The 22,323-nt window shown below is 43.5% G+C and overlaps 1 protein-coding gene across 2 annotated transcripts in view; it reads left to right on the forward strand.

Annotated features, from left to right (window-relative positions):
* Nucleotides 1–1,128: 1,128 nt before the first annotated feature.
* Nucleotides 1,129–22,323, forward strand: part of PDZD4 (PDZ domain containing 4) — a 32,345-nt gene continuing 11,150 nt past the window's right edge. Inside the window, exon 1 of one of the 2 annotated variants that reach the window (XM_031944361.1) lies at nt 1,129–2,229. In XM_031944361.1, the coding sequence (XP_031800221.1) occupies nt 2,170–2,229 (60 nt within the window). In that variant the 5' untranslated portion in view covers nt 1,129–2,169. The remainder of the gene's footprint in view (nt 2,230–22,323) is intronic. The other variant, XM_031944362.1, reaches the window with a different exon arrangement.

Genomic DNA, 22,323 nt, shown 5'->3' on the forward strand with positions numbered 1-22,323 from the left:
TGCTGTACAAAAAGAATCGGACTCTGAAATAGTGTACAATTAGCCTGTGAAGGAAATCAAATATGCAGGCGGACAAAAGTAGAGGGATTGGGAATTCTATGTAGTGGTTCATAGTCATCTCCCAGAGTTCTTTCCCTGAGTGGAACACAAAGTCTTACAAAAATGAATGTTGAAAACTATCCTTTACATGTATTTGGGAAAAGTAAATAAATTTTTAAAAAATGGATGCTTAAAAATATGTTTACATGTATTTGGAAAACTAAAATACTATTTAAAAAAGAAACTAGTTCCAGAGAAGGGAAGAGACTGACTCACAGGATTTAGAGCTAGAAAGGGCCATTTTGTCCATTTTACAGAGGTGGAAACTGAGGATAACACATTAAATTCGTGTCAAAGGCAGAGCTAGAACTAAGGCCAGCTCGGCTTTTGTTTTTTTTTCATAAAAAGCTTCTTAAACGGTGCTTTTCGACCCCATATGCGATCATGAAATAGAATGTGGGGATCGCAAAAATTATGATTTTTTTTTTAGTAAATGTTGGATTTACATATCTGTTTTATATTCCTATATACCCAGGGTCACTTAAAAATTTCTCAGGCAAAAAGGGTTCTCGAGTGGAAAAAGTTTAAGAAGTCCAGCTTTACAGCACCTATTGATGGAGTCACCTCTATTAGCCAGCTTTCAGTTTCTGCCTGGAAGGCCAAAATACTTTCAAGTGGCTCAGCCCGGACCTCGGATTCGCTCACGGAAAGGGAGTATTGAGGAATTAACCCCTAAGGTCTCTCTCGGATCTCTTGGAGGGTTGCTAGGCCGTTCTAGGGTTCAGTGAAGTGATTGAGCCGTTGCAAAGGATTGTTCTCAGACTGACCGCTGCTACGTAAGCTACTTCCCATTTTAAGAGCCTTCCATTTCCTAGTGTAAAGGCAAGTCCCGAGTTGTGCCGGTTTGGAGGAGCTTCCCCTCCGAAGCACATCACGGGGTTGGTCCGTACCAAAATGGGATGGATAATCCTTACCCTGTCGAGGGAAGGAGCAATTATATAGAAGCAGAAAGAAAGGCATGAGAGGGAGAAGCCGAGACAGAGCAATGATAGCTGGGAGCGCTGGGGACCCCAAAGCGAGAGCAGAGCCAGGGTTCCTAATGACCCTTGACTCCTCTAGTTTCCAGACCCCTTTCATAGAAGACAGCAAAGGAAACGGGGGAGCGGGGAGCAGAGAAAGCGCGAGCGATCCATCTCGGGAGGTGGTGCCCTCTCCCCCAAGGCTTACTTGCTCACTCGGGTGGGTGCACTGAGAGACCCCCCCTCCCCATCCCTTCAAGCCTCTTGGGGCTCTATGGGATGGGGCGAGGGCAGAGCGTGAGCGCTAGTGGGGGGTAAGAGCTAGGCCGGAAGGAGGGAGCAGCCCCGCCTCCACCCAGGTCGAAGGGGGCTCCAGGTGTCTTTCTCCACCCCATTATCTCCCCTCACTCTCCTCGCCCCACCCGGGTCCGGCGAAGTGCGCCTGCGCACTACGCCCCCTCCCCCTCGGCTGGCAAGCACCCTACAGACAGGGAGAGAGGAGGCGAGAGAGGGCGGGGGAGACCAGGCGGCTGGAGCGCGGGCGAGGCGCGGGGCTGTCGGAGACGCTGCCTTCGCCGTCGCCGCCTCCGCCTCCGCCTCCGCCTCCAGCTGCTTGGCGGGACCAGCCGGACGGAGCCGGGCCGGGTCGAGGCGGTGTCAGCGGGCGCAGGCGGGAGCCCTCTTGGGAGGGCCCCTGACAGCCGGTAGTCCTCGGGCCCTTTTGCTCAATTGGGGGGGGGGAGGGAGAGCGGCCGTTGCTAGGCAACACTCGCCTCGACCCGCCTTCCCTCCCTCCCTCCCTCCCTTCCTTCCTCCCTCTCTCGGCCCTCGAGCCCCTCTCCTCGCGCTCGGCCCCTCCGCGCGGGCCAGGGGAGCATGCCCCCCTGGCCGGGCTGCGGCCCGCGCAGCACGCCTGGGAGGAGGGGCCAGGGGCGCGCCCCCCTCCCCTGCTGAGCGCGGCCCCGCCCCCGAGCCGTGCCATGGCCCCCCCGCCCGGCGGCCCGGGAGCCCCCGGCTCCCCACCAGCCTCACGGCTGGATCAGTGAGCCCGGGAGTCGCCTGCTCGCCGCCCGCCACCCCCAGCCTCCCTCCTCAAACCCCGGCTGGCACCATGGGATGTAACATGTGTGTGGTCCAGAAGCCAGAGGAGCAGTACAAAGTGATGCTTCAGGTAAGGAGCCCAGACGGGGGAGTTCCCGGGGAGGAGATGAGGAGGGGGAGTCAAACCGGGCCCGACTGGGGGGTGGTGGCGAGGACGGGTGATGGCAAGAATTCTAGTGTAGTTGATCAGGAATCCCGCAGAAGTTGTGGGATGGGATGCCACCGTCTGAGTGGAAGAAGGGGACAGCATTCTGGGCATCTGTGCAGGAGCCTTGAAATAGAACCGCTCGGGCACGTGGATTGTCTGGTACGGGCATGGATTAATGGGCCCTTACTAAAGAACGTTCACTTTAGGGTTGGGGAGCACAGAGAGGTCCAACTGAAAATGGGAAACCAGGGCAGGATGGGGATGGTTGCATAGCAACGAGTTCATTTCCCAGCAACCCCTCCCCCCTTTTACACACACGCGCACACACACACACACACACACACACACACACACACAGTGTCACCCAACCACCAGGGGAAGGCTTCTCATCTAGAGGGGAGAAAGAGGCTATGAGAATAAGTGATAAATAAAAACACGGGCTAGCCAGGATGACAAGGACACATTGACTCCTCCTTGCTCCAACCCACAAAGAGCAAGTTTCCCTTTGGGGCAAGGCTACATGTTTTTATCAGCCTTGATAAGCGGTCGGTACTTCTGAGGAAACAGAAGGCTGAGGATACACACGCCCAGGAGCATATAATAATAAGCCACCTCAGAGCTTCCTTGAATGCCCAGTGTTCTGGCTCGGAAGTGCTCGGTAGAGTGGGAAAGTGCAACACAATTTCTTCTGTTTTCCACATTTCTCCTCAGATTTCAGTCCCCACAGGGAGAGACTGAGGAACAGGAGCTGTTAATGTACATGTTATGTATCAAGTACACACTTGTGCTTATAGCTTTCATTGAGCATGATTTGGGTATCAGCCTGAACAGAGAACAGAGAAAAAGAGAAAAGCACCATCTCCGTCCAATCAGCTTGCAAGCTTAAACTAGAGAGGGAAGATACTGACAAGAATGTGTCTCTAATAGCTTGTATATCCTGTTGGTGTGCAGAGAGGTGTGCTTATGTGTCTGTACTTGTATATGATGTTTAGTGTGTATATGTATATGCATATATACATATAGAATATATTAAAGCCGGGCATGTGTATCTGTATATACACTGCATATGCGGTGTATGAATTTAGACATTTCATAATACTTAATACAGGTGCCTTCTATATATACTGTACATTCATGTATATATATGCTCATTGTATTCCAGCACTACACATGTGTTTATATTCTTTACATATGTGCATATGTGTCCATATAGTACATGCTGTGTGGGCACGTAGACATGCTAATATATGTATGCTTTCTGTGTTGGGATGTAATTTGTTTCGAGAAAATTAGTCACCCATAGCCAATCCAAACTCCCTAGGGCAATGTTCCCAATATTGAGGGAGGTCATAGTTGGGTAGTGGCTTAAATAGAGTCTGGGGCCAGAGCAGACTCAAAGGCAGAAGGTGAGAGGAAGCTGCTTTCTTGATCAGCTTAGGGTCCTTAACTACCCACATCCTGTCCTTTGGGCTTTGGATGGAAGAGGGTGGGGAATATGAAAGACTGAATGTGGCCTGAGGCATGAGGGAGATTTGCTATTCGGAGAGAGATTTCTCAGCTTTCAGCGGAGGGTGGGGGAAACATCCTCTCGAAATCTATTTTAAAAATAGAAAAGATGCCAATGTAAAGGAAGCATGGTATAGAGAATTTGGGATTAGATAGGGTGGAACTAAGGCTAATGGGTAGTCCCAGAATTGGACTAATTCCTTTGATTGGAATGACCTGAAAAGAATAAAATATGAACAAGGAAATGTTGCCTGTAGGAATGTGTTAATTTTTCTTTTCTTTCCCTGTTTCTTTTGTCTTTTTGTACTCTTTCTACCTTTTTCTCTTGATCGATTTCCTATTTCCCTTGTTCAATTTCTGTATATTGCCCTTCCCCTTTCCTACTTTCTTCCTCCTATCATGCTATCTCTCTTTCTCTTGGTCTCACCCACTCAAAATCTTGCCTTTGTCACTGAGATTTGATACCATTGAGAGAGCGATGCAGGAAATTCACAACCTGGAAACATACAGGCTATTCTTCAGAATCAGAGTGTTGTTCTCTGAGAATACTGGCAGGAGGTGGGGTGGTATAGTGATAGCTTGGTGGTGGTGTAATGAACACCATCCTTCCTGTTTCAATGTCTAGAATCATTCCATATTTTATTCTTTTCAGAGAGTGTGTGTGTGTGTGTGTGTGTGTGTGTGTGTCTGTGTGTGTGTGAGAGAGAGAGATAGAGATATCTTGAGGTGGGGCAAGGGACATAGCTTCCATGTTTATTATTAATTAGGACAATAAAAAGCAAAACAGAAGGGATTCTTTTAACTAAGAATGGTTTTTATAAATATTTTCCATGATCATAACACCCCTCTGCTTTGAACATTCAGCAAATATTTGGGTTAAAAAAAATTCCTTGTGTTGGGAGGAAGAATGAGAATTTGAGGCTTAGAGACTATGAACTAAACAAGGGCTAGTGGGTGAGTCACCTTATAGAGTCCTGGCTTTGTCATTTACTAGTCATTACCTCTCTTAGCTTTGGTTTCCTCATCTGTGAAAGGGAGAAAATTATGCTTGCAGCACTTACTTTCAAGGATTGTTGTGAAGCTCAGGTGAGATAATATGTGTGAAGTACTTGGTAAACCGTATATTAATGTAAGGTACAGTTTATGATTTTTTAAAATAAAGTCAAGAGCTCTAGTGGGAAGCTTAGGCTGATCTTGTTGTGGAGGAGAGATGCAGTTGGGGTTTAGAACCTCTGGCTGCCAGACATGGAATGAATTTGCAATCTAGAGATTTGCTTCTGTCTTCCCTCTTGAGAGTTATCTTCAAAATGGAAAAGGTAGAATAAACATGATTAGGAGAGAGATAATAAGAGAATACCTGCTGCTCGAAATGAGTGAATTCAAGAGCAGATCCAGATGAATAGCATTCCTGGGTACTGAAATAATGTACAGATATCATCTCAAAACAGATGTTGACAATTGTTAAGGAATCATGGAGAGAGAAACAAATTTCGTTTTGATCTTCTAAAAGGGGAAAAAGGTGGATTTCAGAGGCTCTGGACAAGTAACCCTAATGTTGATCCATGACAAAATTCTCCAGCGGATTATTAAACAGATTGTTTTAGAGCATTGAGAGGGAAAGCAGTAATCACTAGGAACCATCCTGGGTTCATAAGAACAAATTATGCAAAATCAGGAGAATGCTATGAATTTGACACGTCTGGATTTTAGCAAGTCCTGTGACAGAATCTCTCCTGGCACTCTGGTGGACAAGTTGGAGAGATAGGGGTTGAATGATAGTATAATTAAGTAGATAAGAACCTGATTTAATGACTACACTAACTAAAAAATCAAATCTATTGTATCTGTAATCAGTCCTCAACCTCCTCAAGTCTAACATATTTATCGATGATTTGGATAAATGACATGCTTATTGATTTGTAGATGGCATGAAGCTGGCATAAATATCTAATGCTTTGGATCATGGAATCAGAATTTGATGGTTGGAACACTGGGCTAAAAACATGAAGCTGATATTTAACAGAGCTAAATATAAAGTCCTATGCTCAGATTTGCCCAAGTAGTAGGTTAAAGAGATATGGCTTAATGACAGTTCAGATAGTTGGGGGGTTTTTCTTAGCGATTTTAGGGTTCAAATGTTTAGACTTCAAATTCAGTATAAGTTCAATCTATGATCTGAAAGTCCCCAAAGCTACCATGCTCTTGGGCATGTAGTATTCCTGTCTTGTTCAGACTGTATTTGGAATACTACATTCGGTTGTGGGAATCCACTTTCAGTAGCCATTGATAAGCTGAAATCTATCCAGAGGAAGATTATCAGGCTAGTGAGGAGATTTAAAACCATCCCCTACCAAGGACTACGGTTCAACCTGGAAAAGAGAAGATGAAAGGAGGAAATAGAGTGGATAGGGACAGAATCTTCCAATACATTAAGAGCTGTCATCTTAAGGAGATATTAAACTAATTCTGTGTAGTGCTAGAGGGCAGAGTTAAGGCCACTGGTATAAATTAGAGGGAGACAGATTTCAGGTCAATATTAGAACTAACAATTAGAAGGACCCAACAATGGATGGGTTTGAACTACTTGCCCTTTGAGCTAGTGAGCTCCTGGCTGCTAAGAGGCAGTGGGAAAAAAAAAAAAAAAAACAAACTCACTGGGCTTGTAGTCCAATGGTCTGGGTTTGAGTCTACTCTGATACTAACTTCAGGCTTCTGACCAAGATATTTTATTTCTCTAAGCCTTAGTTTCCTTGTTGGCAAAATAAGTGATAATTTGCCCCACTGTACAACATTATTGTGGGAGCAGTATTTTGTAAACCCGAAAGCAGTGTGAAGAATCACTATTCCAGTGGCAGCGGGATGTCTATTTAAAAGACATTATAAAGGACTCATGTTGAATTAGGTGACTTCTAAAGTCCCTTAAATTCTAGGAGTCTAATATTAGTGTTTGTACCTTTTCCCTATAGTCCTGATCATGAGTATCTGTAATTCAGATCAGAAAACTAAAATCATCACATGTCTTCTTAATAATGGCCCCTTTTCACACCCAATATTTCATCTCCACTTCTTTGGTCTGTGGCTCTCCGGAATTAATTTTACTGTTGTCCTCTTTGTCTAATGTTATTGCTTTGATTTCAGAATGAAGTTGAAGTGGGATAGTTTATGACTCAAGTCCTATCAGCCTACTTCTATGTAACTGCAGCCCTGAGCTCATACAGAATAGGTTTGGTCTTAGGTAATTTTCTCTAATAATCTCTATAGTCCACGTTTTCACCTGGAAATATTCGAAGTTGGCTTGTTTTATGCCTCCCCTGGATTTTTCTTGGTACCAGTTTTGGACTCATGTCTGGAGGACTTATCAGTTCCCATGCAAGCAAGTAAGCTAGCAAAATTTGGAATAAAAGACAAGTTTGATTCCACGTCACAGAAAACACCAAGGACTAGTATCTGCCTCCCCCTAAACCTTTACAGGCTTTCATATTTTTAGTACTATCCTGGATAGGAACAATGCAAGGGAAAAATGGGGTTGCTAGAGAATCAAGTACCCATCTCCCTCTTTGGTGGATCTCTGCCACCCAGAGACCTATGTGGTCTTCCTCACTTATAGTACTATTCTGGTGGGTTTCTGCCTTCCAGGGACTATATAGTCCTCCAGACTTAGAGGACTACAAGGGGAAAATATTTTGGGGTGCTAGTCAGAATACACCCCCTTCTGATAGGTCTCTGCCTTGAAGATACCTCTGTAGTCCTCTAGACTTATAGCACTACCCTGCATGGGGAAAGAACTAGTAGTACCTAGAGACTTCTTTCCCCCAGACCTCCATAGTCCACAAAACCAGTAAAAAAATTAAGTCTAGACTTATCATTGTGGCTCATTATCTTGTTGCTTCTTAAGTGGTGACTCGGTGCAAGAACTCTTCCATTTGGTCTGGAATTCCTTTGTTACTCTGTCCTGCTCATCCCCTCTCCTTCAATTCTAGCAGCCTCACTCCAGGAAACCGACTCAGGGCCTATGGCCATCCCCCTGCCCTTCTGACCAGGCTCCCTGTCTCTAGTGTTCTTGAGTCTGTGTGTCAGCCCCTTTTCAAAGATTGATCCCAAAGGTGTAATCATTTCTCAGGTTCATAGATTTAGAGCTGGAAGGGGCTTCAGGGACCATTAAGCCCCCCCTTTTGCTGTACAGATAAGGAAACTGAAGCACATAGAGTTTATGTAACTTGCCCAAGATCATACAACTGGTTTCTAAGGCACAAGGAAAGTTCAGGCTTTCCTGCCCATGTCCAGCCTTATCTTAGCTGTTTACACTGAGCACCAGAACCAAGGTCTCTTCAGATGCATGAGGAGGACTTTTTATTTCCTTTCAGGAAGAAGTTCTTTGCCCAGAGATTCTCAACTTGTTTTTTTTTTTTTTAATTTTTGATAACTTTATTTCAATATAATTTTTCCTTTATAATCTTATATATTTTATGCATGATTCTTATAAGGGGTCCATAGGCTTCCCCAGACCTTCTGGCCAAGGGACCTGTGACACAAGGAACAGCGTCCCTGCTCTAGGGGCTTCACAGTTTTGCCTAAGGAGACATAAAAGGAAAGGGGAGAGGGACTCCTCCTGGAGCCAGGCTGGCCCTAATGGCTGTGTCTCTAAACAGTGGCTCTATTGTCTCTATTCTTTCTCTTTCCCAGCCCTTTCCTCTAGTCCAAGGATTCTTAGTCTTTGTGGTATAGACCTTTTTGCAGTCAGTTTGGGAAAGCCTTTGGGACCCTTCTCAGAATAAGGTTTAGTGCCTAGATTTATAATTGAAGAAAATGCCAAATTTCAATTAGAGATTAATGAAGAGAAAAAGGTCATCTTTTCCCATCCAGGTTTATATATTCCTTACATTTACCCACAGATCCTTTCCAAATCCCAGAGTGGAAGAATATTGGAGTGGGTAAAAGATGAGCAAAGTGGGAAAAGGTGAGAGCTGGATCTAGCAAGATGAGACTGTATAGGGGTATATGAGAATTCTTAGGGCGCATTACAAGAATCATAGTGTCCAGCTTTACTTGGCCATTCATGTGGCAGATTGCATTCGGATGAAGGTGTCCCAGAGGGTGAGGGGAATAGGAAGCACATTATAGACTGAAAGAATTGGGTGTGCTTAGTTGGAGAGACAGGGTTGGGGTGGAAGGCATGATACTGCCTTTAAGCACAGTACTTGAAGAGACTGTCATTTGAAGGAAAGATTTGTCTTGTTTTGTCTGGCCTCAGGAGACAGGACTAGTTGAAGAGAAGCTGATTTGGGCTCTCTGTGAGGACAGTCCTCCTAACATAAATCAGAGTGGGCCACTCCAGTAGGCAGGGTTTCCTGTCACTGGGGGTGTTCAAGTAGGGAGGTCTGGAGGAAATTCCTGTTCATGTATGGGTTGGAAGATCCTTCCAACTCTGAAATTCTAAGGTCTATGGTTTCTCTTGTTGTCATTGTTGAATCTTTTTTTTTTCAGTCATGTCTGATTGAGCCCTATTGGCATTGGAGTTTACTCAGCAGAGATACTGGAGTGATCTACCATTTCCTCCTTCCTTTTAAAATTTTTTTACTTTAGTATTTAATTTTCCCCAATTACATGTAAAAGTTGCTTTCAAAAATTCATTCTTGTAAGATTTTGAGTTCCGTCACTTCCTCCCTTCCCTTTCTCTCCCCCAGACAACAAGCAATCTGATAGAGGTTATATGTGTACAATCATGTTAAATATATATCCATATGTCCTGTTGGGAAAGAAAAATCAGGAAAAAGGGGGGGACTCATGAGAAAAAAGAAAACAACAAAAAATTTAAGTGAAAATAGTATACTTCAATCTGCATTCAATCTCCATAGTTCTTTCTCTGGATGTGAATGACATTTTCTGTCACAAGTCTTTTGAAATTGTCTTGGTAATCCAAGTATTACTGTATTGCTGAGAAGAACTAAGTCAATTCTAGTTGATCATCACATAATCTTATTGTTACTGTGTTCCGTATTCTCCTGATTCTGCTCACTTCACTCAGCATCAGTTTATGCAAGTCTTTCCAGGTTTTTCCTGAAATCTGCCTGCTCAGACAAGATTAGAAGGGAAGCAATAAACTGGGAAAACATCTTCACAGTTAAAGGTTCTGATAAAGGCCTCATTTCAAAAATAGATAGAGAACTGACTCTAATTTATAAGAAATCAAGCCATTCTCCAATTGATAAATGGTCAAAGGATGTGAACAGACAATTTTCGGTTGAAGAAATAGAAACTACTTCTAGCCATATGAAAAGGTGCTCCAAATCTCTATTGATCAGAAAAATGCAAATTAATACAACTCTGAGATAGCACTACACACCTGTCAGATTCTCTAAGATGACAGGAAAAGATAATGATAAATGTTGGAGAGGATGTGGGAAAACTGAGACATGATGCATTGTTCGTGGGGTTGTAAACGAATCCAGCCATTCTGGAGAGAGATTTGGAATTATGCCCCAAAAGTTATCAAACCGTGCATACCCTTTGATCCAGCAGTGTTATGATTGGGCTTATATCCCAAAGAGATCTTAAAGGAGGGAAAGGGACCCATATGTGCACAAATGTTGTGGCTGTCCTTTTCTTAGTGGCTGGGAAGTAGAAACTGAGTGGATGCCCATCAATTGGAGAATGGTGAAATAAATTGTGGCATTTGAATGTTTTGGAATATTATTGTTCTGTAAGAAATGACCAGCAGGATGATTTCAGAGAGGCCTGGAGAGACTTATATGAACTGATGCTAAGTGAAATGAACAGAACCAAGAAGATCATTATACGCTTCCACAACAATACCATATGATGATCAGTTCTGATGGAAGTGGCTCTCTTTGGTAATGAAAGGATCCAATTCAGTTCCAATTGATCAGTGATGAACAGAACCAGCTACACCCAGCGAAAGAACACTGGGAAACCAGTGTGGACTACTTGCATTTTTTTTTCTTCCCAGGTTATTTTTACCTGCCAAATCCAATTTTTCTTGTGCAGCAAGAGAACTGCATAAACATGTATACATATATTGTATCTAGGATATACTTTAACATGTTTGACATGTATGAGACTGCCTGCCATCTAGGGGAGGGGGTGGAGGGAAGGAAGGGAAAAGTTGGAACAGAAGTGATTGCAAGGGTCAATGTTGGAAAATTACCCATGCATATGTTCTGTCAATAAAAAGCTATAATAATAATAATAATAATAATAAGAAGAAGAAGAAGAAGAAGAAATCTGCCTGCTCATCATTTCTTATAGAACAAAACAATAGTATTCTTCCATTACATTCATATATCATTTGTTCAGTCATTCCTCAATTGATGGGCATTCACTTAATTTCAAATTTTTTGCCACCACAAAAAAGAGCTGCTACAAATATTTTTGCACATGTGGGTCCCTTTCCCTCCTTTAAGATCTCTTTGGGATATAAGCCCATTAGTAACACTGCTGGATCAAAGGGTATGCAAGTTTGAAAGCTCTCTGGGCATAGTTCCAAATTGCTCTTCAGAATGGTTGGATCAGTTCACAACTCCATGAACAGTTTGTTAGGGTTCCAGTTTTCCTACATCCCCTCCAACATTTATCATTTCCTTTTTCTGAAGGAATCTCTCTCATTTTTATGGAGGTGGTACCTCAGAGTTGTTTCTCTTTCCCACTTGTAAATATACAGAAGAATTTATTGAAGGTTTCCCAAAGTCCTCATTATTTGGTTTCTGAGATCTAGAAGAGAAAACTCGGACTAATCTTCCTTAATAAGTGGTACATACTTCTGTATCATGGGAGACATTGTGGGTGGATTATGATTTCTGTTTTACAAATGAAGAAATTGAGGCTCAGAGTTGTCCAGAGTCACAAAGATAATAAAGTGGCAGAGCTTGATTTGGGGGCCAGGTCTCATAATGGGCTCCTATGCCTTTTACCCCCGATACCACCAGGGTTTTGTTTTTTGTTTTAGTTTTTTGAGATGTGGTGATATGTGTGTATGTATATTTGGATGATATTTATGTATTGATGGACTTTTGTGGATTTCTAGGGATGTAACTGATGAGGCAACAAAATCACGTTGGCAGATTCTTCAGGGAGGGCAGAGGAAGATGGAAGTGTCAGTCTCTCTCTGGAATTGAGAGCAGATTCTATCCTTGGGTTCCTGTCATTTGGACAGGAATCATTACGCTTTGATCTGGAATCCTGGTCTGGTTTCCATTCTGGGGTAAATGCACGTAGACTTCATCGAGAGCTCAGGCTGAAGGAAGAATTTGAGCAGAAAAGTTGTTCTTACAAAACTGGATACCACAAAACATGGAAATAGTGAGTGATGGAGTTCTTTGCTGGATTTGATGGACTTTTACCTATATTAATTTTCACCTCATCTCACAAACCCCACGATGACTATAATATAGGGACTACTGTCCCATTAGAGAGGTGAGAAAGCTGAGGCCAAAAGAAGGGATGTGATTTGTCTGAGATCACATGGCTAGTAAGTGGTAGAGCTGGGCCCCAGTGAGCTTTCCGGTGTGATGAGCAACAGGTCAATTCCAACATTAGTCTCAGCCGCTAATGTCTCAGGAAAGCAAAATATGAGAGTTATTTCCCTTGAGGTGCTAATACTTTTTACTGTACAAGGCAGTTAGGAAGAACTAAAGTCACAGAATTGAATTGAAGGCTTATTCACCTACTGTGTATTTCCTGCCAAGACAGGAAGAGATCTTGAGATTTATATGGTCTAGTGGTAAGGATTCAAAACCTCTCATATCTCCCTCCAGATTTGTGGTGAAGCTGGTAATAAGCCATCTACTCCCTTTGGGGCTTCTTCTGGATAGTGCCTTTTAGGTGCTTGAAGATGCTACCGTGGGAAGGGCTGGGTAAAGAGGATCTTTATGATTTTCACAAAGGGTAGATAGTGCCGTTAGCTCAGCCAGATTAGCTCTGAGGTGAGTGAAGGGAAACATAGTCAATTAGTGGTAAATGGAACCACAAAAATGATGGGCATTCGATTGATGATTGATGTTTGGTGATAAACAAAATGTATTCCTGAGATTCTCATGTTGGTGGTTTGTGGCTTCTGTGTGTGACAGAATCGTGGTTCTTCTCTTAAAGCAGAGCTCCCAAGATGCCCTAATATCACTGCCAACCAGACTTTCCTTTGCTCTTCCAATTCCAGCAGAGCAGTCTAAGAAAATGACTTCAAATTTGATAACAGAAGGACCTGTGGTTAGCGCAGCATCACACCACGGAGGAGTCAAACCGTGAGCTTTCTCTACCTTTCTTGTGCTCTGCCACAGCCCGTTGGCCCTCTGCTTCCCGTCCCTCACCCCTTAAGACTTGACATTCCAGATGTGATATGATTTCATCTGGTCAAATTCTCACAACAAAGGGTGCTTGTGAGAGTGAGGGAGAAACAGCTGCCGCATGATGAGGCTGTTTCATTTGTTTGGAGGCAGCCCCCCAAAAGAGTTAGAGTAAGAAGATTCTCCATTCTCTCCCTCCTCCCTTCCTCTCTTCCCTTTGACTTTTGTTTGGCAGAGGCGATTGGCGCAGAGTCATCCTGGTAGTGTGGCTTGCCAAGGTAGACTGGGTTGGAAGCGTGAGGAGGGCCCACGGGTGCTGGGCCAAATGGAGGTGGGAGGGGGATAGAAGAGGGAGGTTGCCAAATCCATGACACGGTGCTTAAAAATTAATTAGGAGGTTATGTTGCATAATTGAATAAGCCGAGTATGTGAATCCAGCCCTCCTTACGTGACGGTTTTCTGCCTCCTTCTGGGCCCCACCCTTCCCCTTTGATGTTCCCTTGACCCAGTGGCCATGTCTCTCCCGGCAGCTTGGCTCGGGCAGGGGGCGGGGGGGAAGCAGGGCCGCGACACTGTTCTCGCGGATTGTGCCGTCTGGGGATCGTCACTGGGAGCTGCTTTTCCACAGAGGGGAATGGGGGGTGAAGGAAAGGCGCCGGCCAGGGGTGTGCCCACGTTAAATATTGATTTTCGTAATCCCATTCTTGGCCAAGGGCCTGCCCCAGGCCTCCCGGCCCGGCGCCTTGCTTGCCCAGCAGGCCCGCACGGGGAATGTGGGCGTGGGCATGCGCAGGCTGCAGTAGGACAGGGCTGTGCATTTTAAGCTGCCACGGCTGCATCCCGCCTGCCGCCGCCGCCTCTTTGTCTGCACGCCCGCCAAGCCCCTTATCAGCCCTCTGCACCTGTGCTACTCACTCTTCCTCAGCCCGAGCTTTTCACCTCCTCCCTCCCGGCCCAAGCTACCACCTGTGTGCATCCTCACCGTGGGGGGTTCTGAGCAGCCCAAGGGAATGGGGGTGGCCCGGGAGGCTTCAGCTGCCAGTGGGCCAGCCCCCTCGCTCTTGCCTGCCCGGAGGCCCCAGGTGTTGGGGAGGGAGCAGGGTGCTAGCTCAGGTTCAGGAGCGTGTCCAGCTTTTTTTTTTTTTTTTTTAAATTAAAGCTTTGTATTTACAAAACATCTGCACGGGTAATTTTTCAACATTGACTCTTGCAGAGCCTCCAAAATTTCCCCTCCTTCCTCACCTCCTCCCCCAGATGGCAGGTAGTCCGCTATATGTTAAATATGTTAAAATATAGGTTAAATCCAATATATATCTACACATAGTTATACAGTTATGTTGCAGCACAAGAAAAATCAGATCAAGAAGGAAGGAAAAAACTGAGAAAGAAAACAAAATGCGAGCAAACAACAACAGAGAGAGTGAGAACGCTGTGTTGTGTCCACAGTCAGTTCCCACGGTCCTCTCTTTGGCTGTAGATGACTCTCTTCATCACTGAACAAGTGGTTTGAATCCTCTCATTGTTGAAGAGAGCCACGTCCGTCAGAATTGATCATCGTATAGTCTTGTTGCCGTGTAAAACTTCTGATTTGCAAATCCAAGGGGACAATGCTGCCCAGTCTTGGGCAATTTGGGTAACACTCACTTTGGTTTAGGTTTTTTATCGATGCTCTTTGTTGTTGCAACACATTCATTCCCAGATATCCAGTGAACCTGTCTACCCAGCGAGTCTTCTCTTGTATCAAAGGTTTACAACAAAACAAGACAAAACACCTCAAACCAGCCCCTAATTTCCCAAGCCAACTGGCACGTGGATCAGAGTCATTTCCTACCCATCATTCTTCCCCACGTGGACCATGGTTACATGCTGCATTACACACCCATGTTCTCCACTTCGCCAATGAAAGGCATTTTGCCATCCCTTCTCTGGGACCGCACTTGATTATTATAATTACACACTTTCAATTTTGGTGTATTCTTTTCATTTAAACTGTTTTCTATTGCAAACACACTTTCTTCTTTTTAAAAAATGAAATCTTTTTTTCTATTAACAAAAAATCCATTTTCCCTCCCCCACCCCACAATTTAAAAAATAAAACAAAGCATGATAAACACAACTCTTGTAAACAGAGATGCATAGTTAAGAAAAATGATTTTCCACTTTGGCCATGTCTCACAGATCTGTCTGCTTTTATACCCCAAGACCTCTCTGGCAGGAGGTGGGTCGCGTACTTCCTCACCTGTTCTCTAGAACTGAGACTGCTCATTCTACTTAGAAGAGCTCAAGTCTTTCTGGGTTGTTCTTACTGCGTTGATGTAATAGTATAAATCATCTTCCTGGTTCTTCACACTTTGTTTTGCCTTGCTTCCCACGGGTCTTCCTGGGTTTCTCTGGAACTGTTCCCTTCATCATTGCTTATGGTGGCAATATTCCATTGTCCTTCATGTTCCATCCCTTGCTCAGGCGTTGACCAATTCATATTTTTATTTTTCAGTTCTTTGCCACAAAGGAAGAGCTGCTAGAAATAGGTTGGTACTTGTGGGTATCTCCTGGGAGGGAGAAGGGGTACATCCCAGTAGTTAAACACTCCTGGGGCATCTAGATGGCACAGTGGATAAAGCAGCAGTACTGAGTTCAAATCCGACCTCAGACACTTAACACTTACTAACTGTGTGACCTTGAATAAGTCATTTAACCCCAATTGCCCTGCAAACAAACCCCAAACCACATCTACTTTCAGTTGCAAACAGGAAGGCATTCATTGCTCAACAGGTGGTAGGAGAGTAGAAGGAGGTGTGTTCATTTTATTTTACAGTCTCAGAGTCTGAGATCATCCCACTCTCGGCAGGACACAGAGGAGAAGGAGCAGCTCCCCCAGCAGGGGTTGGGGGGCAAGGGCAGCAATGTACATAGATAGGCCAGGGGCACCAAAGGGCAGAGAAAGATGAAGCAAACTCCTAGAACTCAAGAATATTTTGAAAAATAGGAGAATGGAAAATGGGTGGTTTCAGCCCTTTGGAGAAGATGGAGAGGTAAAGTTGAGATCTGGGATTCCAAATCTCCAGGAAGCTCTGAGAATGGGAAATGTCCACAGATGAAGATCATCAGTTCTGTAGTTGGCATCTGGGAGATCAGCCATGGGCACTGAGATGAGGCGACCTGGCCTATGTCAGAATGAGGATTTAAACCTGGGTCCTCTCCCTCATCAGCCAGATCATCATCAGCCAGCGTCAGGTTAGCAATGAGTTTGGAGCCTTTTCTTTTTGACAGCCACTCACCCATGGGGGAAGAAGTTTATTTACAAAGCAACAAAATGTAGGATGGCTTTAAAGGAGAAATGGAAAAATCGATTCAGCCGATTATTAATAATAATTGTCATAGCAATTGTCAAGATTTGCCCTCAGATCTTCCTGGCTCCAAGGTCTTAAATGAAGAATTGTAAGACAGCGCAGCAAAGAGCGAGGATTGGCAAGCAGCAGATCTGGATTTAAACAAAGAGCTGTGTGCTGGGCCGGGTTGGGGGACCACTTGGCTCATTTCTCATTTTGAAGTGGTTGGACTAGAAAGATGAAGGGGGGGGGGAGAAAGACATATATAGGTCTTCTATTTTCAGAGTAATGTCCTTACCTTTTGCCCTTTTAATATGTTGCTGCTATTGAATTTTAAAGCCACGATGCATTTTCATACCATCTACTACCTACCTACCTATCTCTCTCTCTCTCTATCTACTTGTCTGCCTACTTCTCAATCAACTACCTATCTACCTACCTATCTATCTATCTATCCATCTACCTCTCTTTCTACCTACATATCTATCACCCCTGGACTGCATCACAGAATATAGGAAGAATCTACAATTTTACAAAGAACTCCCAGAGTGGAAACTTCCATTACTATATTTTGCAACTTCTCTGTGACTTAGATAGTTCAGTCCAACAAAGCACTGGCAAAAAGTGACACAGACCAACATCTCATACTGGATACCAAAATAAGCGCAAAATGGTACATAAAGGGTACTATCTATCTTAAGCAGATTAGTGGAACATAGAAGAAATTACTCGTCAGATGTTTGGATAGGGGAAGATTTTGTGAACAAAGACAAGATGGAGAAGTTCACAGGGGGTAAAATGGACAATTTTGATTACAGAGAATTGGACAAATACCAATACAGTTAAAATTAGAGAAAAAGCAGGAAGAGTGGAAAAAAAAATCTTTGCGGCAAACTTCTCTGATGGTCTCATTTCTCAAATACATGCAGAGCCAAATTTATAGGAATAAAAGCTGTTCTCCAGTTGATAAGTGGTCAAGGGATATGAACATCCGTTTCAGAGAAAGAAATCTATTTGATAGTAATATGATAAAATGCTCTAAATCACTAATAATTAGAGAAATGCAAATTAAAACAACTCTGAAGTACCACTGTATACCCATCAGATTGGTTAAGATAAAAAAAAAAAAAAGAAATGACAACTGCTAGAGAGGATTTGGGAAAAATGCATGCACTGAAGCACTATTGGTGGAGTTGGGAATTAGACTGACCATTTAGGAGAACAATTTGAAACTATTCCCACAAAGTTATTAAACCCTACATACCTGTTGGCTCAGCAATACCGCTACTAGCTCTATTCCTCAAAGAGAGCAAAGAAAAAGGGAAAGGATCCATCCGTACAAAAATATTTCTAGCAGCTCTTTTTGTAGTGGCAAAGAACTACAAATATCAATTGGAGAATGGCTGAATAAATTATGGTATATGAATATGATGAAATACAATTGTACTGTAAGAACTGATGAAGGATAGGGTTGCAGAGACACCTAGGAAGACCTGTAAGAGCTGATGCAAAGTGAAGTGAGCAGAACCAGAGGAACAATCTATACAACCACAGCAATATTGTAATGATAATTAACTATGAAAAACTAATTAACTCTGAACAATACAGTGCTCCACCACAACTCTAAAGGACCTATAACCTAGGATGCTAACCACCTCCAGATAGAGAACTGATGAATTCAGAGGGCAAATTAGATACCTTTCTTTCTTTTTCTCCTTCCCCTGCCCCTCCTCAAACATGGCTAATATGGAATTTTATTTTGTTTGACTTCATATTTGTAATGAGTTATATATGTCTTGTCTCCTCAAGGGGTAGGAAGGAGGGAGAGAATATGAACTGACAATAAACTAAAACAAATTGAAAAGGAGCGGAGTAACTTAGATGTATGCTGTGGTTTGGCAGTTGCGTGGAAGCTGGATTGGAGACACTAGAGGCAGGGGGACCAGTAAGAGCCTACCTATTGCAGTAGCCAAGCAAAGGATCACGAAGGCCTGAACTAGAGTGAGAACTGTATGAATTGAGAGAATATAGCAAGGAAATAGAATCAAATGCTAATGTTCTGAGTTTAGGGTCCTGGCCTGTATCCATCTGGGTTTGAGAGGAGATGGTGCTGGAAGTGGTTATGGTTTTACTCACCTCCTGTCTCTCTCTCCCTCAGGTTATCTTGTTGCTGCAGCTAAGGGGGCTTGTCCACCCCATAAGAAGGATGGTATTACCCGGCAGAAATTGAGAAGTTTAGAAAAGAGAGGATTTGGGGGAAAATATAATGAGTTTTGTTTTAGACATGATGCTCGCCAGACACCTGGTTGGAGATACAAGACTGGCAGTCAGGAGAGAGGCTTGGACTGAAGATATAACTGGGAGTTGTCTGCATAGAAGTGATCATTGAACACATGGTTGCTGATAAGGTCAGTAAGAGAGTGTGTGCAAAGAGATAAGGAAGAAGTAGGCATAGGGTAGCACCCTGGGAGATATCCAGGAGGACAATGGAAGAATGATGATCACATAAAGGAGACTGACTAGGCAGACAGATAGGAGAGCTGGAAGAAAGCAGAGAATGCAAATCCAGTGAAGAGTGAATATCTAAGAGGAGACTGTGGTTGGGCAGAAAGGTCAAGGAGGAGATGCATTTTTACAAAGGCCATTGGAACTGTCATTTACAAAATCATCTCTACCTGTGGAGGGAGAAGTGTCAGTTGAGTGTTGCCTGACTATAAGAGGTCGAGAAGTTAGTGTGAAGTGAGAAAATAGAGGCTTTTTCTAGGAGTGTGGTTGAGAAAGGGGATGATAGCATCAGATGAAGGCTTTAATTAAGGATGAAGGTTTGGATGTGTTTGTAAGTTGTAAGCCTTACTTACAGGAAAGTGACTGGCACACTCCTTACCCCTTTTTGCTCAAGAGATTTTTATGTGACCCTGTGTACATAAATAATATAAAAGATATACAAATTAAACATTTACTGATAATAACTCATTATTTCATGACCCCCACATTCAGTTATGAGATCCCATATAGGGTCACAACCCACAGTTTAATAAGCTGGGACATCGATAAGGAGAGGTTGAAAAGTAGGTGCGGATATGGGGTGATTAAAGGGTGGAGGGTCTGAGTCAAAGGGCATGAGCATTTTCATCACTTTGTTCACATAATTCCAAATTGCTTTCCAGAATGGTCGTATCATTTCATAGCTTCATATACCATGCAACTGTCAGTACACTCAAATTTGCAAGCATGATATCATGGGCCCAATTTTAGCACGTGTCAATCTAGAACTGGCTTTTTGCACTTTTATCTACTCCTATGCCTATGTGAAGCCTTAAAATTAAAGGAGAGACTGGTACCCTCGTCAGGAATCCTGGCAGCAGTTTCTGCCTTCCTCTCCCCACAGATCAACTGCCTGTTCCTGATTGTAGTAACATCGCCATGTTTCCACTCCTATTATCTTCATGTGATTTCTAAGATTGTGTTAGGGGAGATGGCCATAACAAGTCCAGTGGATGAATAGAGAGAGGGAGAAGAGGAAATTTTTGGTTTAAAAAAAAAAAAAAAAAAAAAAAAGAGCACTCAGCACAGTACTTGGTGTATAGTAGGCGTTGTTAAAGAAATGCTTATTCCCAGGGCCAGCTAGTTGGTGTAGCAGATAGAGCTGATAGCCCTGAAGTTAGGAGGACCTGAGTTCAAATTTAACCTCAGACACTTAATATTTTCTGGCTGTGTGACGCTAGGCAAGTCACTTAACCCCAATTACCTCAGCAAAAAAGAAAAGAAAAGAAAAGAAAAAAAAGAAATGCTTATTCCCTTCTCTTTCTGGAAAGGACATAAATGTACAAAGTAAAGGAAAAGGAATGAAGAAGAAGAAGAAGAAGGAAAAAACCAAATGGAAGTTAATAGTCAGGAGACAGCACAGTCAGGATGACCAGTATTTGTGTGAGATGTCATTGGCTCACTCAGTACCAAAGCAGAGTCTATCCTGGTCTTTGGTATCTGGACCTGTCACCCTAGTACCTAGCCTGGATTTTAGTTTTTCATGTCCCAGACTTGTCTTCAAGGCTCCCACTGCCATCTGCTCAACTAGGAGCAAGGCCCAAGCTTGCCCTACAGGGTGAATCTGGATCTTCGCAGAACTAATGGTGGTACTTGACTTTGTGAACATAATCTCATCTGATCTTCCCAAGAATCCTCTGATAGGTTCAGTGACTTGTCCAAGATCACCCAGCTTGAAAGTGACAAAGCTGGTCCTTTTGGCTCCACATCCACTGATCTTTTTTGTTCTACTCTGCTACCTGCCAAGATGGAGAGAAGATGAGGAGCAGAGTTGTGCTAGATGCCACATGGGGAGGATCCGGGCACTGTCTTTGGCCTAGTGCTGCCTCATGGGATTCTTCCTCCCACTGTGTGTGTGTATTTTCACACACATATGCATGTGTGTACATGTGTGCACACTTGCATGAATGTATGTGCATTTATGAATGCCCAGATTTTGCACAATGTGTAACTATATTTTTATCTCATTTTATACTGTTTTTCTGGACACAATCTCTCATTGGCTTATTTTTGACTCTCATTCTTTGAGAGGCTCTCCTGTTTGTGTTCCTCTCTTCAAACTCCTTCCTGACTGGCTCTAATACATTTCTAAATACATTTCTAATACATTTTTAAAAGTTTTATTGATGCCCTTTGTTCTTACACTACAGTCCCTTTCTGATAGAACTTCTCTAGTAACAAAGAAAAAGTCAGGCAAGACCAATGCTGTGGTCTTGGTATGGTATCCCATTCTTGCGCTCCTAACTGCTAGTGCCGAAAGGAAGGAAATGAAGCTCCTCAGCTGTTTTTCAGGACCAAGACTGGCCATCACAATGCCTTTTTCATAAAGTACTGGTGCTGCAACTTTTCAATGGCAGGTGTGAATTTACCTGTATATGTTTCCAGGGGGATTATCAGTATTCTCTTGTTAATTCCACTTAGGCCTGTGAGTGAAAGTGAGACTTTGTGGGCTAGGAATGAGACCAGGGAGAGGAGGTCAGGTATGAAGAAGGTCTAGGCCTGAGTTCTCAACTGGAGAGGAATCACTGTGTGATAAGAAGAGGTAAGGGAAAGAAAAAAGAAGAGTCAGGGAGAGAATGAAAGATAAAATGGGAGGGGGTGGAGAGAGTGTTTGGGGGACAGAGAGGTGATGAGCTGGCTAGATGTGCATAGAGAGCCCAACAGAAGAAAAAGAGAAGCGCTGTGCAAGGGAATAAGGAAAGCAGACACATTGACTTACAGATTTGCCCTACTTTCTTTATATATATATAATTCATAGATCATAATAGATTGGAATCGACTGTCATATTTTCTTGGGGGCTCCAGGAACTTTGCCTATCATTTCCTAAGGAGAAAATGGATTCAGAAGAGAAAAAAGAATTCCCTTATCCTTTGCAGTCTCTCCTCTTCATTCCTTTCCCACCTGTTCCTGAATAACCAACCAGATGTGCTGCCTTGGATTGAGGCCCAGAGTATTCTCCTTTAAGCATGGTAGCTAGAGAACACTATTGGGGGGTGAGGTGGCTGATGGGGAATAAGACCTAGATCTTTCAGAAAGATTGCTCACTATTGTGGCTTCGGCAGTTACCACTTCCTGGTCAGCCAAGGCTAATAGCAAACTAGATTCACCTTCACTTCAACAAAGCCACAGTTTTCTTGGACTGAGAGAGGGATCTGATGTTACAGCTAATGCTTATTTCTCTTTTGGAGGGGAAATTTGTGGGTCCCTCATTGTCTTTTTGAAAACTTACTGTGTCTAGGAAAGCACTTGTTCTTCCTGGGGTTGTGCTGCTGTGTCCACATTCTTCTTAGAAGGGTTTGTAGGCATCAACAACTCTTTCCAGCTCATGTCAGTCTCAGGA

The sequence above is a fragment of the Sarcophilus harrisii genome, chromosome X (genome assembly GCF_902635505.1).
Source record: "Sarcophilus harrisii chromosome X, mSarHar1.11, whole genome shotgun sequence".
NCBI lineage: Eukaryota > Metazoa > Chordata > Mammalia > Dasyuromorphia > Dasyuridae > Sarcophilus > Sarcophilus harrisii.